We start from the raw sequence: 21002 nt of genomic DNA on the forward strand, positions 1-21002 counted from the left end.
AGCAACCAAGTGTAGAAATCGTGATAAAATAAATATAAAGTATGTCGGAGAAAGGAATTTTAACATTATTGTTATATTTTTCATTTATATTTAGCTTCCATGTCACTGGGGTCATGGGACGTTCTACCCAACACTTGCCCAAGTGGTCAATGCAGTGGATTGGCTAGCGATTTATCATCCTGCAACACGCGAAGCTGTCGTAAGTAAAAGCATAATGCCCAAGCCCAACAATGGTCATTTATTTACACACTCAAAGAATAATTTGCATTGCCCACAAGACAAAGTTCAAATTGTGATAAATCAAACAAAAAGCCGCCCATTAATTATATTTATTCTCAGTTCACGGTTGTTTGATGTGCAGGGTGTTCCAAAAGTCTCGATACCATTTTGAACCGTCATATCTTTCACAAGGATTGCCCTGTTATTATGGAATTGGCTTCATTATTAAATAACTGCAAACTATAGGTGGCGCTATTTATCATAAATCATATTTTTTTAATTTGCAAGGGGTCGGTAATCCATACTGCCATTAAAACAGATGGAATTGGGGAAACAAGCAACAAAGAAATTTTATAAACATAATTCATCAAAAAAAAAGGAAATATTTATATTAAAAGCTTGAAATAGTAATTTCCAACTAAATAGCGCCACCAATTTTGTCATAAATAGGTACATTTTATATCCGAAAAATGCTATGTGCAGGTGAATAATTTTGTAAAGGTAAATTTAAGTTGAAAATGACTCAAAAACATCTGTATAGAAACGATACGTCGTCCTAGATAGGTCAAACTATTTTCTGAATCCTTATTACTAGAGCAATACATTGAAATGGTATTTACCCAATTGAACAAGTTTGAAATTTGGCCCTGTGTAAAGTGGTGACCTTTTCTCGCCAAAAGCTACTTCGGTCCAATTGCAAGCATTTGTTGTGTATGCCATGATGAATCTATACATCATATCGTCGTAATTACCGTATACTGACGAAAAGCAGAGAACCCACCTGTCCGTACCCCTATGTATTATATTAACTACAGAGTCAACGTTAGTTAGTCATATCTATTCATCATATCGTCGTAATTACCGTATACTGTCGAACAGCAGAGAACCCACCTGTCCGTACCCCTATTTATTATATTAACTACAGAGTCAACGTTAGTTAGTCATATCTATTCATCATATCGTCATAATTACCGTCTACTGACGAGAAGCAGAGAACCCACCTGTCCGTACCCCTATGTATTATATCAACTACAGAGTCAACGTTAGTTAGTCATATATATTCATCATATTGTCGTAATTACCGTATACTGACGAAAAGCAGATAATCCGCCCGTCCGTACCCCTATGTATTATATTAACTACAGAGTCAACGTTAGTTAGTCATATCTATTCATCATATTGTCGTAATTACCGTATACTGTCGAATAGCAGAGAACCCACCCCGTCCGTACCCCTATGTATTATATTAACTACAGAATCAACGTTAGTTAGTCATATCTATTCATCATATTGTCGTAATTACCGAACACTGACGAATAGCAGAGAACCCGCCCGTCCGTACCCCTATGTATTATATTAACTGCAGAGTCAACGTTAGTTAGTCATATCTATTCATCATATCGTCATAATTACCGTACACTGACGAATAGCAGAGAACCCGCCCGTCCGTACCCCTATGTATTATATTAACTACAGAGTCAACGTTAGTTAGTCATATCTATTCATCATATCATCATAATTACCGTATACTGTCGAATAGCAGAGAACCCACCTATCCGTACCCCTATGTATTATAATAACTACAGAGTCAACGTTAGTTAGTCATATCTATTCATCATATCGTCATAATTACCGTATACTGTCGAATAGCAGAGAACCCACCTATCCGTACCCCTATGTATTATAATAACTACAGAGTCAACGTTAGTTAGTCATATCTATTCATCATATTGTCGTAATTACCGTATACTGACGAAAAGCAGAGAATCCGCCCGTCCGTACCCCTATGTATTATATTAACTACAGAATCAACGTTAGTTAGTCATATCTATTCATCATATCGTCATAATTACCGTATACTGACGAATAGCAGAGAACCCACCCGTCCGTACCCATATGTATTATATTTACTACAGAGTCAACGTTAGTTAGTCATATCTATTCATCATATCGTCGTAATTACCGTATACTGACGAATAGATGAGAACCCGCCCGTCCGTACCCCTATGTATTATATCAACTACAGAATCAACGTTAGTTAGTCATATCTATTCATCATATCGTCGTAATTACCGTATACTGACGAATAGCTGAGAACCCGCCTGTCCGTACCCCTATGTATTATATCAACTACAGAATCAACGTTAGTTAGTCATATCTATTCATCATATCGTCATAATTACCGTATACTGACGAAAAGCAGAGAACCTACCCGTCCGTACAATTTTATAATTGTTCAGACATAACTTTCAACAATAAAAACTAATAATTGTCAAGATGTCAAACATTCTTAACATTTTTATATTTAATTACCATCAACTACATTTATTTTTATATGTCGACTAATAAAACGCCATGAGAATACATAACTAGTATTTGATTCCTGGTTCTTCAAGTCTGTTTCCACGCCCACAACGCACCCAACCTCCTCTCTGGACCAGACGCATCCCCTTTTAAAGGAATTTTTTTATGATTTGTTTTTGTGATTTGACGTATTCACGTACTCAATGAATATTTGCATTAGTAGAAGGAAAAGGTCCAAATTGTGATGAAGTTTAATAACAAATATCACCACTGTTTCTTGCAGCTTCATGGCAGTCATGGGGTCCGTGGGGTACTTGCAGTAAGACATGTGGTAATGGAACTAAGATTCGAACCAGGACCTGTTATTGTCGTGAGTTATTTGTTTAGAATAAATCTAACGAGGATCTAACCTACTAATTCTCTGAACACATTCTCTGAACTCATTCAAATCTCAACTCAAAAGTCGCCTGTTTATTTCAAATATTATGTAATTTGTAAAGTGTTTAAGATCTATTGTATATATGTAGTGTAAGTTTGTAGTTAAGATAAGTAATGTCAAACTTCTGAAGCTGATGTACTGTCCGTTGGGGTCTAGCGAGACTGCGTGATGGGCTTATTCTCCATAGGCTTATTGATAATAACTAAGGGCTTGTGGTCGGTTTCCAACACAATAGACTTGCCATACATGTAATGATAGAACTTGCGACATGCGAACACCACAACCGAAAGTTCCTTCTCGATCTGTTCGTACTTCTGTTCCGTGGAAGTGATTGTGCATGATTCATGCACAATGTAATATTACTATGGGAGCATTTCTTTGTGATAAGGGTGAGTGGTGGCTATATGGATTTACCTTGGGCTATTCCATTTAAAATCCACCCTACCCCTGTCCAAGATTTAGCCAAAGTTTTCCACAGAGGGAGTCTGAGTTTTGAATAGAATAGCCAATTGGGTATTTGAAATACTCACTCCAGTTTTGGAAGATATAGGTAACGAAAGCCATAATATATGGGGAGTAGTTTCAAAAGGATCAACCCTGGCAAATTACATTTCAAAAACACACTCCACCTGTGGAAGATATTTGCACAATCTTCCACAGGGGTAGTGTGGGTTACAACTTGAATAGCTCATTGTCGATTGGTGGAAAAGTATGCATCCGAGGTGTTATTTATAAGCCATTTAAATAGAGACGCACTAAGAAGCCATTTAAAGCAACCAAGTGTAGAAATCGTGATAAAATTAATATAAAGTATGTCGGAGAAAGGAATTTTAACATTATTGTTATATTTTTCATTTATATTTAGCTTCGATATCACTGGGGTCATGGGCGGGGTCATGGTACGTTCTACCCAACACTTGCCCAAGTGGTCAATGCAGTGGATTGGCTAGCGATTCATCATCATGCAACACGCAAAGCTGTCGTAAGTAAAAGCATAATGCCCAAGCCCATCAATGGTCATTTATTTACACACTCAAAGAATAATTTGCATTGCCCACAAGAAAAAGTTCAAATTGTGATAAATCAAACAAAAAGCCGCCCATTAATTATATTTATTCTCAGTTCACGGTTGTTTGATGTGCAGGGTGTTCCAAAAGTCTCGATACCATTTTGAACCGTCATATCTTTCACAAGGATTGCCCTGTTATTATGGAATTGGCTTCATTATTAAATAACTGCAAACTATAGGTGGCGCTATTTATCATAAATCATATTTTTTTAATTTGCAAGGGGTCGGTAATCCATACTGCCATTAAAACAGATGGAATTGGGGAAACAAGCAACAAAGAAATTTTATAAACATAATTCATCAAAAAAAAAAAAAAAAAAAAGGAAATATTTATATTAAAAGCTTGAAATAGTAATTTCCAACTAAATAGCGCCACCAATCTTGTCATAAATAGGTCCATTTTATATCCGAAAAATGCTATGTGCAGGTGAATAATTTTGTAAAGGTAAATTTAAGTTGAAAATGACTCAAAAACATCTGTATAGAAACGATACGTCGTCCTAGATAGGTCAAACTATTTTCTGAATCCTTATTACTAGAGCGATACATTGAAATGGTATTTACCCAATTTGAACAAGTTTGAAATTTGACCCTGTGTAAAGTGGTGACCTTTTCTCGCCAAAAGCTACTCCGGTCCAATTGCAAGCATTTGTTGTGTATGCCATGATGAATCTATACATCATATCGTCGTAATTACCGTATACTGACGAAAAGCAGAGAACCCACCTGTCCGTACCCCTATGTATTATATTAACTACAGAGTCAACGTTAGTCATATCTATTCATCATATCGTCATAATTACCGTATACTGTCGAACAGCAGAGAACCCACCTGTCCGTACCCCTATGTATTATATTAACTACAGAGTCAACGTTAGTTAGTCATATCTATTCATCATATCGTCGTAATTACCGTATACTGACGAAAAGCAGAGAACCCACCCGTCCGTACCCCTATGTATTATAATAACTGCAGAGTCAACGTTAGTTAGTCATATCTATTCATCATATCGTCATAATTACCGTCTACTGACGAGAAGCAGAGAACTCACCTGTCCGTACCCCTATGTATTATATTAACTACAGAGTCAACGTTAGTTAGTCATATCTATTCATCATATCGTCATAATTACCGTCTACTGACGAGAAGCAGAGAACCCGCCCGTCCGTACCCCTATGTATTATATTAACTACAGAGTCAACGTTAGTTAGTCATATCTATTCATCATATCGTCATAATTACCGTATACTGACGAAAAGCAGATAATCCGCCCGTCCGTACCCCTATGTATTATATTAACTACAGAGTCAACGTTAGTTAGTCATATCTATTCATCATATTGTCGTAATTACCGTATACTGACGAAAAGCAGATAATCCGCCCGTCCGTACCCCTATGTATTATATTAACTACAGAGTCAACGTTAGTTAGTCATATCTATTCATCATATCGTCGTAATTACCGTATACTGACGAAAAGCAGAGAACCCACCTGTCCGTACCCCTATGTATTATATTAACTACAGAGTCAACGTTAGTTAGTCATATCTATTCATCATATCGTCATAATTACCGTATACTGTCGAATAGCAGAGAACCCACCCCGTCCGTACCCCTATGTATTATATTAACTACAGAGTCAACGTTAGTTAGTCATATCTATTCATCATATCGTCGTAATGGTTACCGTATACTGATGAATAGCGGAGAACCCGCCCCGTCCGTAGTCTGACCGAAATCCATTCAAAACTTTCAAACGGACAAAAAACCCGACATTTTCAACCATCAGGTTCTTATGAGGTCAGTGCTTTCATAGGTTGCGCCGCGCCGTGCATGCAGATAAACGTCGCGTATCTGAGCGTAACAAATTGCGCAACTACGCAACGCGATAAGTTGTTGCGCGTGTATACCCCCGCTGATTCAACAAAGAGGTTTTTCCGTTTAATTGCAAACACGAATGAAATAGTCAAATAAAACTCATAAAAAAGTGCAGTTGGGGTTTTATAAGTCTGGATTTTCTTTCCTTGTATTTATTTTAAAAAAATTACAAAGTACATATATATCAAAAAAGCTCAAATTCTCGAAAGAAACAGCATCTAGCAGCGTTAAATTGCGAACACGATTGATATAGTGAAATAAAATCCATCCAAAATGCAATTGGGGTCAACAAATCTTTTCTTTGCTTGTATTTACAAAGTACATACATATAAAAAGGCCCAATTTCTCGAAAGAAACCACGTCTAGAGTACAAAGCCGCGTTAAAAGGCAGCAAATTGGCTACATTCCAGCTATATACAGGTTCATGAAAAAATGCACCAAAAATGAACTCAATTTGCTACCTTATTATATATCTATGAAAAAGGCAACCATGAGGCAGTAAACAAATAGTGGCTGTGTAGGTTAAAAAATGATAAAGGAAAAAGTCGAAGCAATGTATTTGGTGTAATAGACTTTTGTAATAAAAAGCAAGCAATGGACTACGTTTTAGACTATTTATAAGCTGTTTTCTGTGACAAGTTTCTGCGTGATTTCAGTAAGTTGCTGTTTCCTAGGCTATTCTGAATAGGGCATTAGTCTTCTGACTTTAGCGCAAGATGTATCTGTGCCTTGTTATTGCTGTTGCAGTATTTAAGTTTTTATCTGTTATAGATGAAACAAGTCAAACCAACGTAGGAGAAGGTGATACAATTAATTACGGATCAAGAAGTGGTGGTACCGGAGGTGGTAAGTGTTTTTTTTAATAATCGGTAGGCCTATATAGTGTAAATATTGCAGAATTCAACTCTATAAAGTTTACAATATAATAATAAATCATCAGGTTTGCATCATCAGCGAATACGTTATTCTTCTAGCCAGTGGCGTAGCGTCATAAGGGCAAGGGGGCACGTTCCCCTATTATCGATCTGAAATGTTTAAAAATCGCATAGGAAAATTGCCGAAAAACGGCTTGTGCCCCACCCCCCATCAGATCCGGTACCCCCAATCATGGTCGGTGTCTCCCTCCCCCATGTGATGACCCACGCTACGCCACTGCTTCTAGCGTTGCTATGATGTTTTTATGATGCCAACTACCGCTTTGAAAAGAGTTTTATTATGTGGCAAGGTTCTGTGTAATTTCAATAAGTTGCTGTCCAGTTCGTTATATGTCCTGCCATCATCCGCCAAATGCGTTTCGTGTAAGGTGATGTTCGTTAAGTCCTTCGGCAAGTTTTGTGCATGGACAGGTGGAAAAAAAATATGATACGCCTCACCGGATCGGCCCTACGTACAACAAACGGATGGTATTTTCGCAAATCCGTTAGTGTTCGTCAATGTTCGTTTTATGTTCTTTTTATGTCCTGCTATTATCCGTCAAATGCGTTTCGTGTTAGGTGATGTTTGTTTAGTCCGTCGACACTCCGTTTCGTTTTGCGAACATGTGCATCGATCATGGGGGGGCTTTCTGAAGGATGTGGGACGCAAAATCAAATTCCCCCCAGTAGTGACTGACAAGTAGAAAAAAGGGGGAAAGGAGAGAGGTAAAAAGAAAAAAGTGTGAGAAAAATTGAAGAGAGAAGCGAATAGAAAAAGTTAAATTGCACATAATTTAGTAGGCCCATGTAAGTAGTATTGGGGGAGGGAGTACTTTTTGAAGGGTAGAGGACGCGATATCAAATTCCTCCCAGTTCTAGTGATTGACAAGAAAGAAAAAAGAAGAGAACAGGTTAAATTGCACGTTATGAGTAGGCCCCGGGCAGTAGGAAGCCTAAGTATAGGCCTGTAATTATTATAGGCAGTGGTCCTTGGCCCAAAAAGCCTGTGAAAATTACTGCCGGTCCGTCGATATGCAGGGCTCGTGACATTTTGTCACCAAAGTCAGTATTTAAGACGGATTAGGTATATTACTGACTTTAACATATCAATCCATGCATGCTTTACCTGAAATTATGAGTCTGAAGTCTTATATCTAAGTGTCAGTGGACCAGTGTAACATTTTAAATTTTGCAAATTCAGTTTGGGCCTTTTGGTTTTTGTTTAAGGCAATAATAGTGTAAAAATGATGCACCAAAAAATTTTTTTCCAAATTTTCCATTTTTAAAACTAAATGTTTACACAATAGGCCTAATAATGTGAATACAGATATTTGTATAATACAAATGGCTTCAATTGGACCTTCATTTTGAAAAATGGACAAGTCTTCCTTTTTGCTTCTGCTTTGGACATATTGTTTATATATACAATAATGGTGAAAACTTTTCAATGGCTTCAATTTTTTTTTCACCAATTTGCGGCTTTTTCAAACTAAAATAGTATCCAATAATAGTGCTAAAATTGATCCACAAATGGCTTCAATTGGGCCTTCATTGTCCAAAGGTTTCTCACCTCTATTACCCCCTGGACGCTGCTTGCCCTGATATGTAAGATTTGTAGCCCTTTTTGTACTTTTTAGCCCATTTTTGACCATTTTCGTCAAAGTTTTTCCCCTTAAAAGTTGTCTTTACCCACTTTGTCCACCCGCTGAAAAAGTGCTTGCTACGCCATTGCCTCTGAGGGGCCTTAAACCGTCTCAAACACCCTCTCTTCCCCCACTTTTCTGATAGGGTCGACGTCCCTGCTGGTGTCACATGGGACGGATTCGCCGGTCATTTATCGGACGTTGAACGATTGGATCTAAGACACCTGCAGGATTATTAGCGGCCACAACGCATAGAGAGACGGCGTGAATCGGACCCCAAATCCCACCGAATCTCCTGCCGGACTGGTGATTTTTCCACCGAATAAAATATTTTTGTATACGGTGATGTTCGTTAACCCAGTCCGTCGTAGTGTGACAGAGCCATTAGCGTCATATATCAAAAACTATAAAAGCTATGATTTTAGTACTTGCTCTATGTTTCAATTACTTATTTTTTTCAAAATATCTGAATTTTTAACCCGGTACAAGCTTTAATAACGGGGGCTCAATTGTATGAGAAAGTAAATCTACATGTTATCCAAACTCCCGTGTTAATCCAATGCACATTTTGCTTAACCGGGCCGCCCTGACTTGGTCGCATTTGGGATATGGGTGCCACGAAACCGTAATAGGTACAAATTTAGTACTTTCTGTCAATCAAGGTTTATTCTCTACATGTCAATCTTTAAATTATTAGCATAGTCGTTATAATTACGGGGGACCGCCTTGATAAGTAAATGATAGCAAACCAGTGAAAAATACCCCAAAACTCAGTCAGTGGAGCTCCGCCCGTACATAGCATCATTATCGATTGGATTAGTCGACCGTAGCGGACAATTCGATCGCTCATTGTATTAATATTATCACGTGGTAAGAAATTTGCATTGGACAATAGATTACTATACTGAATTAGTATTGCATATTTCGGTTTAATCTTCACTAAGCGGGTTTATGGCTGAAAAGGTCACGGTGAATTTGCCGTGGGCAAAAACTGCACTATGCATGGCAGTACCATCTGAAGTCATCGTGCTTAGTTTCCGGGCCACATAAAAGAAAATCTTCAGTATTTTATATTAATTTCCCAAAACTAGATATAAATATCAAGAACCTGTTTGTTTGTTTGTTTTTGTTTTTTTTTTTTTTTTTGTGTTCTGGACATGGCCCATGCAGCGGCTCTGCTACTACTTCGTCACCCTGCAATACACAACGCTGCCGTAAGTGTAATTAAAATGTTCACAATGGTCACGTCGGGGGTCACGTATTCACTTACTCAATGAATATTTGCATTAGCCGAAGGAAAAGGTCCAAATTGTGATGAAATTAACAAATATCACCACTATTTCTTGCAGCTTCATGGCAGTCATGGGGTCCGTGGGGTACTTGCAGTAAGATATGTGGCAGTGGAACTAAGATTCGAACCAGGACCTGTTATTGTCGTGAGTTATTTGTTTAGAATAAATCTAACGATATCTAACCTACTAATTCTCTGAACATATTCTCTGATCTCATTCAAATCTCAACTCAAAAGTCGCCTGTTTTATTTCAAATATTAAGGTTTCATTTTCCACCAGAAGTCAAAACCTACATTGAAAATCTGTATGCCAGACTCCAAGGTAGAGTTGTTACTCAGGATTGGGAGTCGACAAATTTTAGTTTTCACAAAGGAGTTTTTCAAGGTGACCCTCTGTCTCCAATAATTTTCTTGGCGGTGTTCAATCCCATTTTGGAAAAACTTCAAGAATATGAAGGTTTTGGTTATACAATTAATGGTACAAAGTATATTACCACCCCGTTTGCAGATGACTTCAATTTGATAACTACCAATAAGAAAACTCACCAAAGAATTCTCAATGAAATTTCATCATGGACTCAATCAATGAACCTTAAATTGAAACCAGTCAAATGCAAATCATTGTCTATCGTAAGTGGCAAACCAACATCTATTGTATATAACTTGTCTGGTAACGATGTTCATTCCATTGAAAATGAGCCTCATAAATTTCTTGGTTCCCATCTTTGTTTTTCAGGAAAGCAAGAAGAAGTGTTTGATAATGTCAGGGACCACCTTGTTACCCGGCTTGATAGAATTGACAACCTTCTTGTCAGGGGAGAGTTTAAGCTTCAGGTGTATAAAAACTACCTTCTACCTGCATGCCGGTTTTTGCTCACTGTTCATGACATTACTAAAACAAACCTTCTTGCTCTCGACGCCACAGTTCATAGATACTTGAAAAAATGGATTGGGTTGCCCAGATCAGCAACACCAGGTATTCTCCATATTCCCCATTTAACTGATATAAAATCTATCCGTCAAGTGTACCTTGAAGCTCATTCTGCTGCCTATATGTCATCAAGGCTCAAAGGTGATGAAAAGGTTATTAATGCATTAGATCCCAAGCTTGCTAGAGAATCTGAATGGTCCAGGAAGTTTTCTGTCACTTGCTATGCTGAAAGTAAGTTTGAGGTATGTAATGAAAGTACTGGCATGTCATCTCACAAAAAGAAAAAAGATGTCTTAATCAAGTCTATCAAAGATGAGATCAATGAAACCTGGATCAACCAACTTAAAGATCTTGTTGTCCAGGGTGACATGTTGCGCGTTTCCATCCTTGAAAAGGCAGATCATATTTGGAAGTCTTTCATTTTTAATATGCCTAAAGGTGTCATGAAATTCATGGTCAACTCTTTTCTGGACACCCTCCCAACAAAAATAACCTCAGCAATTAAGAAAAAAAATTGTCCACAAACTGTAATTTATGTTTTAAAAAGAAACTCTTCACCATGTTTTAAACCACTGCCAGATTATGCTCGAACAAGGCAGGTATACTTGGCGCCATGACTCTGTCCTTCGTATCATCCATGACACTCTTCAGGAAATAGCTGCCCCATCATGGACCTTCTATTGTGACCTAGCTGGTACAACCAAAGTTGCGGGGACCACTATCCCTCCTGATATTTTGGCAACTCAACAGAGACCAGACCTGGTCCTCGTCAACCGCGACTCAAAAAAGATCATTGTCTTCGAACTAACTATTCCGTTCGAACAAAACATCAGAAATTCTCACGACCGCAAGGTAAACAAATACTCAAGTTTGATCATGGATCTTCAGGGACAGAGTTATGACGCCAAGTTATTTTGTATTGAAATTGGCAGCAGAGGCCTCATTACTGACGACAATAAGTGCAATATTCAAAACATTTTCACCTCTGTTTCATTGGGTAATAAACCCCACAAAATACTGTGCAAGAAATTTCAAGCCAACCTCAGTAAACGTGCAATACTGGCTTCATATGCAATCTTTTACTCCAAATATGACCACGACTGGTCAATCTCCTAGGTGCTTTTGTAATCTGTACATATCTTGAAATGTTTATTGTTTTTAATATATTTTGTTTACTGTCTTTCATCCATTTTACTCCTGCAGAGATATGGCAACTGAATTCTTTCTGATGCCATACTCTTGTCTGGATTTGTATGTCTACTTTTCGATCTGTTTTGATGTAATTGTATATAATAAAGATTGAAATGAATAAATTTTAAAAAAATAAAGTATAAAATTGTAAATTCATACGTAGTGGTATAATTTAAATTAGAAGAATTTTTTGACTTCAACACTACTTAAAATTTGATCGCTTACCGGGAGCGCTTTCACAGTACCAACTGCGTCCTCAGCCGGATGTTATGGCTCTGATGGTTTATGGCTTGTTGACAACCTTCTATGACGTCACACTAGAAGAAGATGACGTCAAAGGTGTTGTCCTCGTCCCCCTGGTGGTCTTGGGTATGAGTAGGTTGTCCCAAACTGGATCTAAATCCAGTCCAGTGTCTCTGTTCAAGTTGGGTCCTTTTTTCCTGATGTGTTCGGAAAAGGAACACATTTCCTGAGGAAATTGAACACGTAAAAGGAGCGCTCCGAAACTGCGGTTATCGCGACTGGACCTTTTCAGAGCCCAGGAGAAGCGTGAAAAATCAGCTTCACAGGACGAACCGGATAGTGAAACTTCCAGGGGGTTCACAATAACTTTACCTTATTTGGAAGGAACTTCGGAGCAGCTTCGCCGAGCATTCAAAACAGCAGGTGTTCCCACAGCCTTTAAACCATACCGCACACTCCGGCAAACACTTGTGTCACCGAAAGATAAAGTAGACAAATTAAAACAGTCAGGGACCGTCTACGAAATCTCCTGTTCAGACTGTGATGCTATGTACATTGGTGAAACAGGTAGAAAGTTGGAAAAACGGCTATCTGAACATAAATCAAAGGCTGCCGGTTCCAAATCTGCTGTACATGAGCATATTTCCAGGAGCAAAAACACCCATCAAATAGACTGGGAAAACGTAAATGTGCTGGAAAAAGAACCCAAAGAATTTTCCAGAAGGGTCCTAGAAGCCATTCACATCAGGAAAAAGGACCCAACTTGAACAGAGACACTGGACTGGATTTAGATCCAGTTTGGGACAACCTACTCATACCCAAGACCACCAGGGGACGAGGACAACACCTTTGACGTCATCTTCTTCTAGTGTGACGTCATAGAAGGTTGTCAACAAGCCATAAACCATCAGAGCCATAACATCCGGCTGAGGACGCAGTTGGTACTGTGAAAGTGCTCCCGGTAAGCGATCAAATTTTAAGTAGTGTTGAAGTCAAAAAATTCTTCTAATTATGTAAAGTGTTTAAGAATTATTGTATATAGTTTAAGTTTGTAATTAATAATATTATTTATTATTATTATTACTTTTATTATTACTTTTATTATTATTATTATTAGTAGTAGTAGTAGTAGTAGTAGTAGTAGTAATGGTCCTTAATGTGAATTGTCCGCTAATGCTCAATATATGTCCTTATACGTCAACATATGTCCTCTGATAGGCAATGCATTGACGTAAGTGGACCTTTACATTGCCTATTAGCGGACATATGTTGACGTAAAGGGACATATATTGGCTATAAGCGGACATTTTCATAGAAACGTCAGTGATCAGAGGACATCTATTGCGCATAAGGGGCCAAATGTTATGCGTCCTAAAAACACCATGCATTTCAATCACAGCGCCCTCTGTTGTCACAACGTGACAAATTGCAAAAACACGGGTTATATTGAGGGGGTGTAGTGTGTGGTTACAGGGGTGTGCGTACGTGTGTATTCGTTGCTTTTGATGATAGGCGTAGGCTTATTCGTGTGTCGGGGTGTGGGTGAAGTAATAAGGTGGGGATGGGTATGAGGTGGGTGTGGATGAGTGTAAATATTCTGATGTGTTGGTGAGGTCAGTGGTAGAGTGTGCTCTTTTGTAAAATTGTTTAATTTTTTTAATGTGTACTTGCAGAATTCCAATACGTAATACACGTTTAAAAGCAGGCTGGTGAAGAATTGGGGCATTGTTAGTTTATTCTTTCCTTTATTTATTTATATAAATTATCTATTTATATATTTATATATCTATTTATTTATACAATATTTGGTGCACTACTTCATTAAGTTGTGCTACTCTGAGTTTCACGCCAGCACACGCTGGCGATCATCAGACATTACTGAATGTCTCTACCATGGACCTGTATTTATCTCTTTTTCTTCACACGCTCTGCTGGTTTAATCCCATGTCTACATTTAGAAATCAATTCGCTTCTTTTATTCAGTGATTGGTCCTTGAGGTTAAGTATTTCCATCTTTTCATCAAGACACAAATTGCACTGGCCAGAATTTCTTTTATTTATGTTTGATGTTCTAATGATTTCCCAATTGATGGTATAGTTGATTTATGCTTTTTTAAATTTCCACATTTTGATAGTTCTGTGTCCTTACTGTATTTCTCAGATTTGAATGATTTTTTGTGATTACCAAATCTTTCTTTGAAATTGCCACCGGTTAACCCTATGTACATTTTGCTTGGGCCAAAATCAGGCCTAACGGTGGCCTTATACACAATGCTTGTAGCCAAACACTCACTACGTAGAGGACACCCCTCCTTATTGCAAGTTCTTTTGGGTGGCTCTTGATTGCTTTTTTTTCACTATGTTCGCATTGTGCGATTTTATAACGGCGCAGAAATTTATATTTATTTATATATTTATTTATTTATTTATTTATTTATTTATTAAAAGAATGATACACCCTATAAAGATGGGACATTTATTTATTTACTTATTTATATATTTATGAATATTAAAAGAACGATACATCCTATGAAGATGAGATATCTCAATGCAAAATAACAACGCCATGATCGTTTAGTGTTCATCACGGGCAATGATAAAAATGCAAGATGAAACATACAATTATAACAAAAGCACATTACACAGCTATCTATTTACTTATTTATTTATTTATTTATTTATTTATTTATTTATTTATTTATTTATTTATTTATTTATTTATTTATTTATACTAAAAGAACGATACATTCTATAAAGATGAGAAATTTATCTATTTACTTATTTATTCATTAATATTAAAAGAACGATACATCCTATAAAGATGAGACAACTAAATGTAAAATAACGCCATGATCCTTGCTGGTTTATTTAATGCTCATCACATGCAATGATAAAAATACTAGATGTAACATAAAATTATAAAATTAAAAAAAACATTACATGGATATTTTATTTATTTATTTATTTATTTATTTATTTATTTATTTATTTATTTATTTATTTATTTATTTGTTTATTTATTTATTTATTTACTTATTTATTTATTTATTTATTTATTTAATTATTTAATTATTTTTATCTATTTATATTTCATAGTTTATATAATGATATATTTAACAAGGGTTTTAACAGTGGGTAACTTTGTCTGTATAAAGAAAAATGCAAACACACACTTTAAACTTTATAAACTTGGCTGCTTAGAAATTAATGTTCTTGAAGAGATTTGTAGAGCCAAAAAGAGGGGAGGAGTTAAACATCAATTACATTTGTAAATAAAACAGGTCTGTAAATATGGTAAAAGGTAATTTTCATAGGACTTCATAATCACTTATGGGTGCTTCCCTTAAAATAATTACAGTAAAAGGAAATAACTTCAGCTCATAGGAGTAACTTTGGTAGCTCTTTGTATGTTCAGGTCTTATAAATTCGACTCTAAATCTATTTAATTATTTTTAAAGAAAGAATTATGCTTCTTTAATTCTTAATTTCAGGGCTAAAAGTGACCTACAAAAAAGTGCCAAAGGGACCTCTTCTTGCCACCAAAGTTTGCCTAGCGATAACAAGTTATATAGCACCTTATTTGAGTCTGCTCCATATTAAAACACTTCGCATGATTCAACCTTTCTCACGAACAGGCTCGATTCTACAGTTTCACTAATCACTATTGTGAAATAAAGCAAATGGAATCTTCCCCACCCTATAATTACACCTATGGTTAGGATATTATACCTAAACATGACCTATAGCTTTTTTTTGCTAATTAACTCATTTTACAAAATCAAGAATTTGTAAGTTTGCAATTAAAACAACTATTAAATAAGATTTGTCCTAGGTTAGGCCGAAGTTATGGATTCCTAATCTGAACATACACCCTTCATTGTAATGATATAAGTGCCCGCGAATCCCCCTCCAACAGTAGACTGCCTTTACATGATAATGAAAATCATGTTTGATTCTAACTTTAATTCTTAAATATGAACACCTGTATTCATGTTTTCATAAGCACGATTTTCCTTTTCCAAAAATGTGCTCCCAACTATAAAAGTGTGAGAAAAATTCACGCGGATACGAAGTAAAAAAACACACACAAAAAAATTGTGTACCTTTTTTTTCTATCTTGCGTTTTGTGAATTCTCGCCCCTCTGTGCATGTATAGGCCTACAAACACAGACCTTCAATACATTTTGATCATGTCATCGCCCTGGTGTCATCGCATCATCTTTTGCACAGTCTTCACTGCTATTGTGATATTATGTACAGTATCATACTGTACGGTATTATACCCTTTATAGTAGACGACAGTCTCATTAGGCATAATACATAACAATTTTAAATTTAGGCATATTTCAAGAAGAAAAAAACAAAAACCAGACTTTGTTTTTACAACTCTTTGTACGCGTACATTAACAGTCATCATCAAAAGTCCTCACTAAATGAAAGTTACAAGCTATTTCATAACTCTATTACAGATTGGGCCTATAGAATTTAGCCTTTAAAAAGAAATCTCTGCACGCACTTGTTTGCCATTTTCGTTACCCACAATTTGCTTGACGTATCTTACTATTTTTTTATGTACACTGTTTCAGTAATAATAAAATAGGAATTATTATTGCTTTGTCTCTAAATGTAGGCCTACACTATGAAATAATCATAAATAGGCCTATTATGTACCAGTAGGCTAGCTGAACATTCTGTTCTTCAAAATATGTGTAAGGCACTTTAACATGTTTAAGGTTATTAATTATTTTAAACTGTTGTGATTTGGTAGTTCACAGCATCTTACGAATGGTAGTGAGCTTTGGCAAAAACTGCATTGCTCAATTCATAGCGAGCGTGTAGAAGAATTAAAATATCACAGATATACTTTTATAGGTGCTGCGGTTCTTGAGTTACGTTGTTAAGAAGACTGAAACAACAACACTTTTGTAAAACGTACATAACTCATTAACAATAATAAATTAAGCAAGTTAGCAAAGTATACGATTTGTAGAATGAACTTTTGCAAAACATCCCGGTGGTAATTTTCACTAATATATTGATCTAGATAATAAAAATCGATTTTTAGGTTGTTTCGACCAACAATACCCCGTCTACCCTTAATAGGGAACATACCCCGGCTGGAGTGGATGAGTGGAGCGCCATCATGTGATGATCCCAAAATGCAAATGCATTTAGGAAAAATGTCTAGGAAATACTAGAGTGTAGCTAGCGTAGGCCTTAGATTTCGGTCATGCGGATTCTACAAACGCGTTTCTAAAAATACTAATGCGATTTAGGCCTATATCACAAACCTTATATAAAAGCAGGCCTACAGTGGCATTAACAATTACAAAATCAAAATTCAAACCAATCAAAAACAATTTAAAACCTCCATCATTTGAAATATCACATCTGCATGGATGATATTCAAAGAAAATGTAATGTAAAAATCTTATCAATTTCAACATTAACACAATGTTCTTTCGCAATCAAAATTTAGGCTAACTGCATATTTTTGATACATTCACGAACTAACATCACGTGCGCATCATCTTCTACATGATAATAATTATCATCATGATTATTCGGAATAAACAAAAAAAGCTAAAAAAAAAGTTATCTTTTTACATGTACAGTGTAGGCCTTAAAGAAACCCACTAGTGACAGTAATGTATATTCATCCCAAAATAATTTCAAGGTTTTATATATAGGTGTTTTTATAGTCATACCTTATGCACGTGGGTGGTGAAAAATCTTAAGAATATACAATTTACAAAAATCCATTTTTGCCCAGTAAATAATTCATTTAGTTATCTTAAAGGGGATATTTATGTTAGTAAAATAGATTATGGAATGATTTTACTCGAGCTTATGTGAAATATCGCCCCTTTATGCATCCAGCTAAAACACAATAACATTTTTAGCGTAAATGGGATTAATTATCATATGCCTAATTATAGCAAGGTTTACATACGCCGTCCGTCCTCCTAACCCAGCAAACACAAAACGTTTTCGACATCATTCGCAAAAGGTTATAAAAGGTTGTCAGAAAATGTTTAAATGTTGGGTTGTATAAAGGGTATATTAAGGGTATAAAACGTTTTCATAACATTTAAAAACAATTTGTGATAATCTACTGCCCAACAAACACAAAATGTATTACAGAAAACGTTTAAATGTCGGGTTATATAAAGGGTATAAAAACGTTTTAATAACATTCCAAAACATTTTGAAAACTTGATACAAAACATTCTAAACCGTATAATGTTTTGGGGTTGAAAAAATATTTTGCGAAAAATGTTTGTTCAAAATATTTACAATAACGTTTTAAAAACGTTTTCATGACCTTTATATAACCCGACATTTAAATGGTATTAAAACGTTTTGAATAAAACATTGTAAGAACATTTCTGTGTTTGCTGAGTGCAAATATTTTAACACAATGTTATTTAAGTGTTGACAAAATATTTGGCAAAACACGTTAGCGAAAATAGTTTACAATAACATTATAAAAACATTTACAAATATTTTTGTAGTGTGTTTTCATATAAAACGTTTTAAAACATTTTCATGACCTTTATATAACCCGACATTTTAATGTTATTAAAGCGTGCTTACCTAAACCAAAAGCCTAAATATAACCAATAGCGTACAGTAATGACTAATTACATAATGACTGTTTTCTATAGATAGTAATAATGAATTGAATGATTACTGTCAGTATAATAACAATAATAACATACATACTTCTTCTTCAGTAGATTCAGTATATTCTACAATGACTGTCCTCAGGAGATAGTAAGAATACACAATTGATCACTGTATTCAATAGATAACGATATCAATAATAATAATTGTCTTCAGTAGATCATTGTAGATAGTGACTCCAAATGACGCTGCTCCACAAAGGGACCTCAATTAGTCTGTCTTCAAAGTGACCACAAATGACTCTTAACGCAACAGTTACCCTGAAAATGTTCTTTAACCCAAAATGACCCTTATCACAGACCCCAAATCCAAAAATGAATACTTACTCCATTCTTGCCCAGAATTAATTAAATAGGGCCTAATTGCCGTCTTCAGTAGATTGCCATATTAATTACTTAATTACTGTCTTCAGTAGATAGCAATAATAAATTGTATAATTTCCGTGACACCAAATGACCCTTCTCCACAAAGTGACTATACTCCGATACAAGTTGCATAATTACTGTTTTAAACAGTAATGAATAATTTCATAATTGCTGTCAGCAGTAATAACATTAACAAATTTGCATAATTTGCAAGCTAATACGTACTAAAATTCACTCATGGTTTACATGCTCAGCCTGTCCTCCTACTTTACTTGGCACAAATGGCGTCATGGGGAAGGTGTGAGGGGAAGCTGCCCCTGTGCATATTGCCCTTCCCGCACGTGCTCGACCCCGGGGTCCGCCGTGATATTTTAGACGTTTAGGACTTGTACTTTTAGCCTATATAGGTACATTTTAGTCACATTTTCCCTTAACCCAACCCCCATGCCCCTCTCCCTTCCAACAATCCTGGTAACGCTAATGATCGTAGCTACTTCCAAGAGCTAATGTTTAATTAAGCATGTAATGATGAAAGAGGGTGAATACTTAATAGGGATTCATTTTAGTGCACAAAATTGCAGTATGGTGGTACAAGATGCACATTTTGCATACATTGACTTATCTTTATTGACCCTATACAAGTGGTCATATTTAATGAAAAAAATAATAATTTTACTTAATGAAGTGTTTTAGCGCCCTCAACGATGTTTTTTTCTTTTTCATTCACTGACGCTTTAGTTCTTTATATTTGATTTTTAAATTACGTGCAATTTGCTTTCATAATGATTTACTAATAAATCATTAGAGTGTTGATCAATTGTATAGTTTATTTAAAATAATATTCGACTTTCCCAAAATGGTCTATGTGCATTGACGTAAGCGGACGTGAACATTGCACATCAGAGGACATGAGACTTGAAAAACGCAAAATCGATTAAAAGCTCTTTATTTGAATAGTATTTAACCAATCATCTGATATGTGTATTAGGGCGTGTCTGACCTCCTTCCTGAAAGTTTGAGCTTAATTGTGATGGAAATAAAGAAACTATGGTCTATTGGTGTTTTTGCAAAATTTCATCAAAATAAATATTTCATGCATGTTGGGTCTTAATATAAGACAACTTCATTTTTCGTTAGGTGATTGCATCGGGTCATTTTATAATTAGTAGTAGAGTTATGTTGCAAAAATATCAAAATAACAATTATATTATGTATTTCTGTCTAATTTGTACCTGAATATCATCTATAAAGATCAATTAACAGGCCATCACTTTTGGTCCCTAACAGTGTCCACTAATGGCCAATACTTAATAAAAAATAACAAATTTTACTTATACGATTAGCGTAGATCAAATTTAATGTGTTTATAAGAATGGCCATTGTTTACTGTGTATAATTACCTTTTTATTTGATTAAAATCGGTTAATAAATAAAGAAAATAGCACAAATTTAAATTTAAGGACCATTGTAGTAGTAGTAGTAGTAGTAGTAGTAGTAGTAGTAGTAGTAGTAGTAGTAGTAGTAGTAGTAATGGTCCTTAATGTGAATTGTCCGCTAATGCTCAATAGATGTCCTTATACGTCAACATATGTCCTCTGATAGGCAATGCATTGACGTAAGTGGACCTTTTTTCATTGCCTATTAGTGGACATATGTTGACGTAAAGGGACATATATTGGCTATAAGCGGACATTTTCATATAAACGTCAGTAATCAGAGGACATCTATTGCGCATAAGGGGCCAAAGGTTATGCGTCCTAAAACACCATGCATTTCAATCACAGCGCCCTCTGTTGTCACAACGTGACAAATTGCAAAAACACGGGTT

The 21002-nt window shown here is 35.8% G+C and overlaps 1 protein-coding gene across 1 annotated transcript in view; it reads left to right on the forward strand.

Moving 5' to 3' along the window:
• The window catches only part of LOC140140033 (uncharacterized), a 65992-nt gene that overhangs the window by 17519 nt on the left and 27471 nt on the right, over positions 1–21002 (forward strand). The window contains exons 4-8 of the mRNA XM_072161846.1: positions 95–199; positions 2807–2893; positions 3828–3944; positions 6681–6755; positions 9816–9902. Coding sequence (XP_072017947.1) covers positions 95–199; positions 2807–2893; positions 3828–3944; positions 6681–6755; positions 9816–9902 — 471 coding nt within the window. The remainder of the gene's footprint in view (positions 1–94; positions 200–2806; positions 2894–3827; positions 3945–6680; positions 6756–9815; positions 9903–21002) is intronic.

The sequence above is a fragment of the Amphiura filiformis genome, chromosome 2, assembly GCF_039555335.1.
Source record: "Amphiura filiformis chromosome 2, Afil_fr2py, whole genome shotgun sequence".
NCBI classification, from domain to species: Eukaryota; Metazoa; Echinodermata; class Ophiuroidea; order Amphilepidida; family Amphiuridae; genus Amphiura; species Amphiura filiformis.